The 12,612-nt window shown below is 40.0% G+C and overlaps 1 protein-coding gene across 1 annotated transcript; it reads right to left on the bottom strand.

The window, feature by feature from the left end:
- Positions 1-3,240: 3,240 nt before the first annotated feature.
- On the bottom strand, positions 3,241-10,499 carry DYNLT3 (dynein light chain Tctex-type 3). The gene is made up of 5 exons (XM_040633050.1): positions 10,379-10,499; positions 8,209-8,250; positions 6,072-6,195; positions 5,356-5,433; positions 3,241-5,053 (listed from the first exon to the last, which is right to left on the bottom strand). The coding sequence occupies exons 1-5, from the start codon at positions 10,406-10,408 to the stop codon at positions 4,977-4,979; spliced, it is 351 nt and encodes a 116-aa protein (XP_040488984.1). The 5' UTR covers positions 10,409-10,499; the 3' UTR covers positions 3,241-4,976.
- Positions 10,500-12,612: the final 2,113 nt, after the last annotated feature.

Below are 12,612 nucleotides of genomic sequence, written 5' to 3'. Positions count from 1 at the left end.
GAGATTCATGCAAGTTCTTATACCAATAACGTATTCCTTTTATCTGAGTATTATTCCATGTAGGTACCATAGTTGGTACCTACTTAAACCATTCACCCACTGAAGGACGTCTAAGTGATTTCTAGGGTGGTTTTTTTTTTGCTATTATTATTAAACCTGTCAGGAACATTTGTGTACAGGGTTTTTTTTTTTCTTTTTATCACCCTATGTTAGTGATTCTAAGCCAGACCATCCCATCGACCTGCTCCTGGCCTAATACACCACTCTGTCTGCCAGTTGCTGCTGGTACTGGAGTTTGGTCTGTCTTCCAAGGACTGAAGGATGGTAGACAGAGGAGAGGGCAAGCTGTGGTGATTGTTCTTCCACCAGTCTTTGACAAGACTTTTGCTTCTCTCTCTGCTCCCCTTTCCTCCTGTTGACTAACTAATGCTCCTGATCTTCTGATCCACAGAGGGAACTACTTTGCTTGACTTAATGTACCCCAGCAATCCTGTGGATTAAGAATCAATCTATAGATAAGCCATCATTGGGTCAGATGTTCATGCCAATGCAATACATAGCCATTCCTGGGTAAAGAACATCCCCTTTCCCAAATCATGAGGCAGGGTTATTTCATCTGTGGGCTATGCACTTTCTCATGTGTGATTTCTGCTAACAGGAGGCATTGAATGGGCCATGACTGCCATGTCTGGTATGCGTGGAAGATTCTCTACAATCTTCACCACAAAAAAAGCAAAAATCGATAAAATACAAAATGTTGACTTTTTACAATAATGTTCTTTAAAGTAAGGCGGTAAAATGAACTCCCATAAGCTATAAAACGATCTGTCAACTAGTGAAAAGTTAGATGATATATATCAAAAAGGAATACTTTAGTTTTGGAAACGTTTTGTAGCCCTTCTTTCTTTTTGTGAAGAGTACAGGTTTGGCTTACTGATAAGGTCCCTCTGAGTCCAAGATAACAAAAACATTATATAAAAATGCTTTGCGTCCCTTTGTTTGTAACTGAGAACAATAAAAGGGAAAAAAAAGTTCTCAGATCCATTAACATCTAACTTTTTAAGTGGCCAGGAAACACTTCTTCCTCTAACGCAGGGGTTGGTAAACTCTGCTAGCCTGGCACCTGTTTTTGTAGTTTCCCTGGGACACGGTCACACCCATTCACTTATTCATCATCTGGGACTGCTTTCATACTCCGACGGCATACCTGAAGAGCTGCAAAGCCTCAAATATTTACTAGATGACCCTTTACAGAAGAGATTTGTTTTAATTTGATGAAGAAACCATTACTCTAACCCTGATCATTTTGGGTGGTTATCTGTATGAGCATTAACTGTGGAAGGCTATGTTCGCTCATGCAGCTTAACTCAAATTCCTGGCCTACAAAACGAAAGGTCGGTACATGCCAAAATCTAGTAATTTTCATGCAGATTTTCTCTGTAAGGTATTAAAGGGGATGAAAATGAGTTGACAGAACTTTCATTACTGGCTCATGTAAAACTCTGCCCTGAGAAACCCAGACTGAACTATCTCATTAAAAGCTGGCGTTCACATTAAAAAAAAAAAGTACCTAAAAAGATGAAGCATTCAGTAAAATAAAAAGGTATGTATTTTGGCATAAAGAAAGTCAAACATACATTACTGGATAAGCCCAGGCATCAAATTCCCTGACCTGGTGAGGCAGAGCTGCAAAGAAACTTCCCCATATAGTCTACACCTTTAAAGGATCCCAGAGTCGGGGGGTGGGGGTGGAGGTGGGGGGGGATTGCCCGGTTCGTGTCCTGTAGGGAAGATACGTTATCATACCAGTGGTGCTGCAAGTGTCTCTTCAAAGTCCCAGCTTCATCCCTGAGATCCTTAGAAGCCATTTTGGAAAGAGACACTTTTCATGAAGCAGTGCGGGTCATTTCTAAGTAGTCCTGGATTGTCCCTATATCCTACATACCCAAGGATGTTATAGAGGGACATTAAGTGGAACCTCAGTGAGAATTACAGGGTTTGCAACTAGACATGGTGGACTAGAATCTCCTGGACCACTTAATGTATATGGATGATGGCCACGTAAATCTTGTAAGAGCTGAGTGTTTAAGATCCTTTTATAGAGGGCTTCAGAGGGGAGGGGGGTGGGGGATTTGGATAGCCCTGTGATAGGTATTAAGGAGGGCACGTATTGCATGGTGCACCGGGTGTTATATGCAAATAATGAATCATGGAACATTGCATCAAAAACTGGGGATGTACTGTATGGTGACTAATATAACAAAATAAAAATTATTAAAAAAAAAAGCACGAGGTAATAAACACCACCTGCTTTTAGAGTACAGGGATCCTGAAAAAATAAAAATAGAAAAAATAAAAAAGATCCTTTTATAGAGAATGTCACAAACACACAAAAGTCAATTTTACTGAATCTTTCTAGCCACAAATATAGCTCCATCTTCTGGATTTTAATACAAATTCCCATTGGGTAGATTCTAACACATGGGCTGCAATTTTCAATTCATCTCTCAAACTTTGCTTTGGCGTCTGCTATATGAAAGAACTGCTTCCTGTGTCATACAAAGTCAGAGTTTTCTCCCACTTTTAAGAGACCAGGAACAGATGAGGTTTTTTTTTATTTTTTACTCACAATTTGAAAATAAAATCTACAGTATTTTAAGATTACTTTAAAAATGTGATGATGACTGTAGGTGGTGAAATGCTTTCAGTGACTCATAACTAGATAACATCCAGCTTGGGGAGAAGAGCAAACAAAGTACTTTTTACTAGAGAAAATGTAATGAGATGTTGCCATCAACTTAAGGCAGCTCACTAGCACTTTACAAACATAAAATTGCAGCTTTACAAAAATCCAAGTTAGTACTTACATTTGAATACACTAATTTTACATACTTAAAGTCTTTAATTAAAAAAAAACAACTCAATTGAAAGTTGACAAACAGGACAAAATTCCTTGCCAAAAATAGTCATTAAAAGCTAATAAATAGTTACAGAATGTATTTTACATTGACTTTTTAAAAGTAAAATTTTGTGTTAAGATCACAGAGTAAAAGGCGTAAAATGGAAGCTATTAATTACGTTGTAATGTTGAATACTGGGTTTGGGTTGCTATTTTAATGGTATTTATTCTGTTCGCTGTATCTATGTGGTCTGACATTCCTTTCCTTTATTTCTATTTAGAATTTTTTAAAGCAAGCACAATGCCATTTCTTTATTCAATGATCACGCAAGAAGCGAAAGCACAGCACAGGAAGATAATCTTTATTGTATTTTAAATAAAAACAGAGCAGATAGCAAGTTCACGAGGTATATCTGATTATTATTCCTTTAAAACCAGGCTTCAATAACAATAATCAAAAGCAAGCCTTAACCGAACAGATATTTTGGTCACTATGATAATATTCAAGGGCACAAAAGCCAGCAGCGCAAAGTAAAGGAAAGGTAATGGCTATGAGAATTTTTGATGTGCCAAAAATGTAGATCACCGCACGACTCTATCCTTGTATTTTCTTAATATTCTTCTTAAACACTGAACAATTATTCAGCAATATATCAAACATGCACACAGTATTCCTACAAGAATACTATCTACTATCTTAATATTGTCAGCTAATATTAAACCTTTCTCTCCCCTCAAAATGCAATGAACTGTGGTTCCACTCCCTATGTATATTAGTGTTAGTGGTAATATGCAAAATTAATTTTGTTTTCCAGGTTAAATAACCAGATTGACTTCACATTTGGTGACCAAATGTGTACCCTAATTTTTCATCTTTTATTTTCTTAATAAATTTAACTACATTTCATTAAGCCCTGAGATATTCATTAACCTGCTAATGATTGTATACTTTTAATTTATACTTCACTCAATTTGAACCCCATGTAATAAGTATTTAAATTATTTACAGATGGTTATAACTAAACCAATGACAAAATTGACTATCTGTATAGTTACACTGCTAGTAAGGCCTTTAACTAAGAGTTGCATATTTTATGCATTTTTTTACTTGCTAGGAGCAATGCTTAAAATGGTATCGATAATTCTCTGTCAGCAATAAGTGCTTTTCATCTTGCTTATTTTCTACATGGATAACCAGATTCATTTTCCTCTTGTAAAACAATTCTTTATTTCTTCCCCAAACATGTTAGCTGTTCAACTGAACAGGTGCCAAAAGTAACTTAGAATTTGCACAGTACGTTGATAATTATAATGCTAAGAGAGAAATATGCATACAATAGGGATTCCATAAATGTTAGCTCTATGTGAAACGATTCAGTTGTAAGGCAGCTGTCAGTGTCATGTACTTTTCAGCACACACTGTCACGAACTTTGTTGAACTAGGGAATTCAGGTTACCAGATTTATTTGGCCCTCAAATGTAAATCCAAGAATTTAAAATTTAAACAACTGTTTGGACAATTGTCAGAAAAATTAAACAAGTCAATGATGGTTGCTACAATAATAGTTGGTAGAGAAAAAAAATGAACAGAATTATTTTCCACTAAATGATATGTACAACTAAGTGAGGAGAAGAAATGAAAAACTAAGAAGTGTTAGCTAGTTAGTATTTTCTCCACATTTACTTTTGCAGCTTTTTTTTTTGGTCATATATTTATTCCTGTTAACTTCTCTGGATGAAAGAGAATTTTATTATCTGAATGGATTGCCCCATCTTCTTAGGTACATGGTAGTGAAAAGCCGGTGTAAATATAAGATTGTATTTTCATGTCATGCCATATTTTTGTTTTTTGCCAACAATAAATTTTTCCTATTTAAATGATGCTGGATAGAATATGAGATAATCTTCCAACTTACTATGAGATTGCTTGCTTATAATATTCAGTTTTCATTGGTAGCTTCTGAAGCATATTGCACACTTGTCATCTAACACATTAATAAGTAACTACTACTCTTTTTAGAAAGAATACACTGACAAATTCTTATGTTAATGGCTTTGGCCGAACATTTTTAGTCTGTCACAGAACAATAGCAATGGCGAAAACATTGACAATACAGTTCATGGTTCGGTTCTCCCATCTTACGGTACAGGTTCCTGAAACACACACAAAAAAAGGACTTTGAACTATCAGCAAAATATCAAAATTGCCAGGGAATACACACACACACACACACACACACACACACTTTTCATCGGTTTTAATATCTTATTTCCTGCAATCTGTTATATCTTCACATTTCACATTTGTCTGAAGGCATACTTGTTGCTAGGTACAAAGCGATCCTGTTGATAGCCTTTCTGAAATTTAATTAGAGATAAACAAGTGTTTGATAATAAGTGTACTGTTTTACCCTGCAGAAGTTGGATTTTGTATGAATCAGCTTAAGGTCTCTTACCATCAGATGTAGTATCCCAAAAACACGAGCTGGCTGTGTGAAAGCCATAGGCACTCCTCTGGACCACGGCACAGGTCACTAAAAATAAAGGTGCAGCGTGAGAACACTGACAAAGGCAAAGATATCTAAGATATCTAAGTGTTTGAGTTCAGAGCTCTACAAGCTGTAAAAAGAACAGTAAACAAAGCATTCAGCAAAGAGATTAAAAAAATAAGTCCTCTTGGTTATCTACCACCACAATTTTGACCCCAGTGGATCCAGTCAGTTGCCCACTGCCATAACCGCTGGTGATTATGCCGCAGGAAAAATCTGGGCCAAATCACATGCCTCATTCCATGGGCATAATCCAGACACAAAAATGAAGAAAAGATTACACTTTACAAACAACTACTACGTGGCGCTTCACCGTTCTGAGGCACGGAGCTCAGACGGTAGGGCTGAGTGGGTTTCGGTGGAAGGCGGCAGCTGATTCCAATGTAAAAGGCGCTGCTACCAAGGACAGGTGGGTGGCTGGCAGGAGCTTCAACGGCTTCTGCGTAGCGAAAGAGCTCCATCTTTTAGGTATTACCAAATATTATCTTTGGATGAATAAGCCTGAAATCCTTCATATCCTATTAGAATCCAGCTTGTCTATCACTCATCTACATCCTCTAAGTTCAGAGAAGACTGTGAGGACAGAGGGGAGTAAACTAGTGAGGAAGGACACTGCTACTTACCAATATATTTATAAGCTTTTCCCAACTTAACCAAATGGGTCAGGGATTGTTCCACTATGCTTGCAGTCCATTGGTTGATGTTGTTCTGGTTATAATCTTCACCACCCAGGACCCCATCTATACACTAAAAGGGCAGAGGACAGTTAAAGACATATAAAAATCACAGCAAAAATTTATTCAAAACAAAAAATAACCCCAAAAAGCATCTTAGAAAATATGCATCTGGTAAATATTTATTATGCCCTATCTCTAGCTGTTTTAGAATTTTCAGAGCCTTCCTGCATGTATTATCTCACTCTATGAGATACTACGGGCCATATAATGATAAACAGGACAGGGCCTCTATTGTAAAGAACTAGCAGAGAAGCTAACAAAAGAAATCTGCAACACAAGAAAGACTAATCGAGGATGATAAGCTATGTCATAAAAGGATTCTGGAGCCGAGTGGAGATTAAGAAAGGGTGATTGGGTAATTGGTTAAAGGCTGGCTTTGAAACCGCTGGGATTTGAACTCAGTTTCAGACGCTAGAAATAAAGAAGGAGTCCAATTCAAAAATAGAATTCTCACGTGTAAGAATTACATTTTTGTTTATATTATGTAATTACTTAGCTAGAAAGCTACCACCTCCTGCCACTAAAAGTAGATCAACAAACACCACTTTTCAGGTGCTCTAGCACAAGACAGTTGAATAATTTTCCAGTGCTTGCTCACGTCCACTTCTGATGCCTGATTAAGAGCACTGGTTTAGTATCACAAACATAGGCTGTAAGGTCACTTCTGCCACCTACTCACCGTGACCTTTTGCAAGTGACTTAACCTGTCGGAGCCCCTATTTTCCTAATCCCTAGACATAAGAGCCTCATCTCATCAGGTTGCAGTGAGGATGGAGTGAGATCATGAACGTCAAGAGCTCAAGTACAGTGACTGAGACAGAGTAAGCACGTACAGAGTTACAGATATATAATAATGTGTAAGTTCAAGGTATACAATGTGATGATTTGATACATAGATACATTCTGAAATGATCACAATAAGGTTAGTTGACATATCCATCCCTCCATGCAATTACCACTCTTTGCCTTTGTGGTGGAAACATTTAAAATCTATTCTCAGCAGCTTTCGAGCATACAATACAGTACTGTTAATTAGAGTCATCATGCTGTACTACTTAGTTCTAATACGTGAGTCTGAACTATTCAAATACAGCAGGATTTTCAGGTGCCTGTCTACCTTTCTCAGACCTCGGGTTGATCTAGCTGTACAAGGCCATTCCTGGATGAGTTCTGGGTGAGCCTGTACCCTAGAACATTCAGACAGGTGAGGCACTGTCTCAGGATGGGCTGAGGAGGTGCTCAAAGCCCAGGGGGCAAGCCAATCCACCCCAGACTAAAGGCAGATAGGGCTTGCTAGGACACAGACCCAGCCACCATACCTACAATACAAGGTTGTCTTCTAGGCCAGCTCATTTTTTCCCTAGGATTTGGCACAGTGAAAAATGACTCAGGACTATTAAAAGCATTCTTAAATACCTTACCCATCGTGTAGTCTGTATGTGATACCACTAGAGTAATTCAAGTTCCTCTACCAGAATTGATTCCCAAATAGAACTTGTCTATTTGCCTACTAGGAGGACCAGATTTCATGTCTCAAATACTTTTCTTAAGGTTTTGATTTAGCATCATATCAGTGTCTATAAGATGTTAAGTGGTTATTTTTCCAATTGGGCTAAACTTATTTCTAGTGTCTTTTGACATATATTTGACATATAATTTACCTATATAAAAGTATGTGTGTGTGTATCTCTCACACACATTAACATTTAAAATAATATTTGACCTACTGGAATAAAAGTTCTTTTATTCAAAAGACAGAAAATCAATTTTACAAAACAGCAAACCAGTTTTCTAGACTAATACTCCAATATCACTTTCAGAGTAAGCTCCAGGATGCCTGATAGCACACCTTACCACCTTTCTAAGGCCCGTCTCTATGAAGCACCCCTATAAAAAGTGAGTAAATATTAAAAATCTTGTTTTAATAGTAAGGTTTCTAACTTTGTACTGGAAGTCAAAACAGAGCTTTTTAAAATTTCAATTAGTGTAGCAAGCTTCAAGATGAACGCGATGCATAACTCACCTCTTTAACGATATTGTGCGCTTCATCAGCATTGAAGCCAACCTAAAGGGAGGAAACAAAAGATACAGCTGCTTTCAACAGATGTTCTTTTATTTATAGTTGTGACAAACACACAGAATACCCTAGGCTGGTCTGGGCAGGTATTAGTGACAGCAGACCATAGTGATATAGGGAGTCAATTCTACCGACGCTGCTAATCCCACCGAGAACACTTCTAAAATTGCAGAATGCTTTCCCTCCCTCCCTCGAGATTTTGATTCATTAGGTCTGGGGCACAGCCTGGGCAACCACATTTTTTTTAAAGGTGCTTTACTGGTGAATTTGATGAATGTCATAGATTGAGAATCTTTGTATTGTAAAGCTCAGGAAATAGCAGGAGGAGGATATAAAGATGTATACACATACATCAGTATATAGGAAAAGGCCACACCGAGTACGAATGAGGTGGTCAATGAGAAGAGACTAATAGACTGTTTTCAATTTTGTTTTTTAACTTATGCGGGGCAAAAATGTGGCTTTCCTGAGTTAAAGATTATGAAAATGCTTGATCTAAATTAATGTCACCTTGATACTATAATAGGCCTGGCAACTTAATCTTTGCTGTGGAGTGGCTTGACAGAATTCTTAGTTAAAAGCAACTATTAATGACATCCAAGTGTCCTAGGGTAGAGAACTAGGCTATGTGATAAGATTGCAATCTAAACCTAAACTCTTCAGGTAATACATGATTTGTTTCCATGGAGACGTTTTAGGTGCTTTATGACATCACCATTTTTGTAAATCCCACTGTGCAACTTAAAATTAGTTCAAAAAACAATCCTGGAACTAAGTATCATCTTGAGTATAGATTTAAAATATTTTCAACTCATTTAATTACACCAGAGAATTCCCCAACAGCAAAGGAATAAAATCCTAAACAATTAGGATTATGAAAACAGGTCTCACATTTTGACCCTCTCAAAATTATCATTTTACCTTAAATTAAGGTCATTATCTATTTTCAAAAGTGGCCTACAAATTAAATGATGTCCATTTCACTTCGATTTGGAAGGTCACCAAATAATCAGGTAGTACTGGCTGGCCATGGTAACACATGTAATTTTATTTATTTTAAAATATATTTAGGAAGTACTGCAGTACAGAACCCTCTTAGGAGTTAAGAGACTACCACTTGTTGGGGGATAGTCTGAGAGTGAAACTGCTTGTGCCTCAATTTCTAAAATCAGAATACTTTCCCACTAACCTACAAGTGTGTGTGCTACCTGCATCACAGAACTAATGAATTTATGTGTGGTTATAGCTTCAGCAGAATCCCACATAAAGATGGATGGACCAGAAGCCCTTTCTAGGGGTCTAATAACACACCATTTTCTGTGGCACCTCCTCCAGGTGCCTACTTTCATTTCACTGCATCATTCACCTGTGGCTACCACTGGACAGAAAATGTCTTTGTTTTTTCTGCCCTTCAGGCCTGTCACAGGTTACGCTGGGATCCAAAAGGCCTTATCCTCCTTGAGGTTAAGTGGAGCCAGAGTTGTAGGTGTGTCGTGAGAGGCCTGGGTTCAAAAGGAGCATCTGTCATTCCTGGCAGTTTTAACTTTGGGCAAATCACTTAGTCGCCATGAAAGTCAGAGTCCCCATCAGTAACAGGAAGATAACAACCGACATCATGGGGTTCTGGTGAGGTGCCGGGAAGCCTGAGTCAGTAAGCAAGGGCTCGTAATCCATGAAGCACCTCCTTCCAGCCCACCCAGGCGAGGGTGCCGGGGAGCGGCTCTGCCATCAGGGCCTCGCTCGCGAGGCTGCGGCACCTGCTTCGGGGACGCCAAGGGGCGGAGGAAGCCGCCAGGCAGACAGGTTCCTAAGGCCCGTCTCTCAGACGGGCGGCGCCCGACACCCTATCCCCACCCTACGCACCCCGAGTCCGGCCTTCCACCACTCGGCCCCGATTCCCCGCCCGCCCCGCGCGCTCCCAGCCGCCCGACTCGCAGCCCACCCTCAGGGCCTCGGGGTGGGGGGCCGGGGCCGGGCGGGGCGGGTCCCGGCCCCAAGGGGAGGGGAGGACCAGGGCTCGGAGGGCGCCGCACCCCGGCTCTCGACCACCCGGCCGAGACGCTTCGCCGAGGCGGGCGAGGGCGGGGGTCGCTCGCGGGCGGCCGAGGGGCGGTACCTCGTCGCAGTGGCGGTGATACTCCTCCATGGTGGCGCCGATTCTCCCGCGGGGCGGAGCGACGGGCGGGTCGAACTCCGCGGCCGCGCAATGGCCTCCGGGGAGGCCCCGCCCCCGTTTATGTACCGGGGCGGTCCCCACGAAGGCCCCGCCTTTGTGTCGTAGCGGCGCCACGTTGTCGGGAGCGTGGGCACCGTTCTGCGCGATGGGAGGCGTCTGCCCTTTGCCTCCGACCTTTCTGGAAACAAGTGTTGGGTGGTGAAGCGCTGGGGATTGTGACAGTGTGGGTCAGATGGGGTGACCTAGTGTTAGTCTAGACTCCGCAGTATTGGTTGAGTGCCCACTGCTATGTTTATGTGCACGTATTCTTTCATCATCATCTAGCCAATAAGTGCAGTTAATGTAATAATGAACAAGCCGCTTTGATTTTTTCACTTACTAGCTACATTACTTGGGTGATTGACCTCCCACAGCCTCGTATGAAAACCTAAAACTATACCTATTTCATGGTTGATTGTAAGGATCAAATGAAATGTTATAAACACAACTCTTAAAAGTAAATGCTCCTACACCCGTCCTCCTCAATGACTACATAAAAAGAAATAATTGACTTACAGGACACGAGGTGCAAATATCCTAAATTAAATTATAAAATTAGGAGAACAATGCTTACATTTATCTAAAGATTACTAAGTTCCAGATGATCCTAAGGATTTCCTCATGTAAACTCAAAATAACCCAGCAGGTTTGGTGCTGGTGCCATCGTCCCATTTTTCAAGGTGAAACTGAGGTACAGAGAGTCGAAGTCATTTGTGGAAGTTCACCTATCCAGTGAATAATAGAGAAAGATTTAAACTCAAGTAGTCTGATAGTAGCACCCACGTTCTTAACCTAAATTAGTTTCCTATTGCTGCTGTAACCAATTACCAAAAATTTCACAGCTCGAAGTGGCACAAACTTATTATTTTACAGTGCCGGAGGTCAGAAGTCTAAAATGGGTCTGCAGGACTTTGTTCCTTCTGGAGGCTCTAGGGGAGAATCCATTTACTTGCCTTTTGCAACTTCTAGAAACTGCCTGCATTCCTTGGCTCATGACCCCTACCTCCATCTTCAAAGCTGGCAATTTACTATCTTTTCTCCTCTCTGACCTCTACTTCCATCCTCATGTCTTCTTCTGTCTCCAAACGGCTCAAGATCCTTAACTTAATCATCCCTGCAAAATGCCTTTCGCTACATGAGATAACATACTCACAGGTTCTAGGGATTCGGAGGTGGACGTTTTTTGTGGAGGAGAAGTGGGGGGGGGGGCAGGGGATGCATTACTCAACTTATCACAGCCACTATTCTGTTTTACTGTCCAAAATCAAGGTTGGAAGGTTCATTAGTATTCTAGTCCAACTCTCTTATTTTTCAAGTAAAACTGGAGCTCAGAGAGGTGGTGTAATTTGGGCAAGGGCATGTAGTTATTAACCAGACCCAGGGCTTCTGAATCTCAGGCCCTTCCATTCTCTGCTCTCATTTTATGAGCTAGGCTGAACCAAACTGGCCTGTTTACTTGATAATGTGCACTTTGTTACCAGGTTCTCCTAAATTGTGCAGCACGTCCAAGTCACTGCAGAAAAGCTGCATTTGTAATTCATAGAGGAAGACTGTTTCTCCCTTTTTGGGATTTTTTGCATACCAAAATTACAGCAATATGGTGACAGATATTATGCCTACTTGTTTTATAATCACAGGGAAACAGGTAACTCCTATAAGAAACCTTTTCTAGAATTAGAAAGCATTTAGTTCACTCAGAACTATTCATCTTTGAGAACCAGAGTTCGTTTTTCACGTTATGAGGTACGACTTTGGGAATGAAAAATTCTGTGTACTAGAATAAGACACTTAAAATCACAGTATTAATGTTCTCACTAGTAGACCATCATATGTTGTATAGATATTGGTGGACCTCTCTAATTTGTAGTGCTAACCCTGCTTCATTATGGGTTCTGTTTCGGGCATCTGCATCTATAATCCTTTTGTTTCTAGTATGCGAGCTCCTAATAAATCAAGACTTTCACACAGTACTGGCCTTTTAAGGCCTTTATAATATCTGGTCCCAATATGACAACATTATTACAAAAGAAAATTGCAAGGTAATACAATTTTCCTAATTAACGGAACGAATTACCAAGAGTAGAACACTAATTTTTAAATTGCTTTATTTAGGATGAACATGGATCAACAAAAGG

This window comes from Ursus maritimus, assembly GCF_017311325.1.
Source record: "Ursus maritimus isolate PB19 chromosome X unlocalized genomic scaffold, ASM1731132v1 scaffold_X1, whole genome shotgun sequence".
Classification (NCBI taxonomy): domain Eukaryota; kingdom Metazoa; phylum Chordata; class Mammalia; order Carnivora; family Ursidae; genus Ursus; species Ursus maritimus.
The sequence above is the reverse complement of the archived record's forward strand: the minus strand, read 5'-3'. Positions and strand labels throughout refer to the sequence as shown.

Coding starts and splice junctions, on each gene's coding strand:
- DYNLT3 (XM_040633050.1), bottom strand. CDS start 10,408: ATGGAGGAGTATCACCGCCACTGCGACGAG. Junction 8,251..10,378: donor ATCACCGCCACTGCGACGAG/GTACCGCCCCTC, acceptor TCCTCCCTTTAG/GTTGGCTTCAATGCTGATGA. Junction 5,434..6,071: donor AAAAGCTTATAAATATATTG/GTAAGTAGCAGT, acceptor CTTTATTTTTAG/TGACCTGTGCCGTGGTCCAG.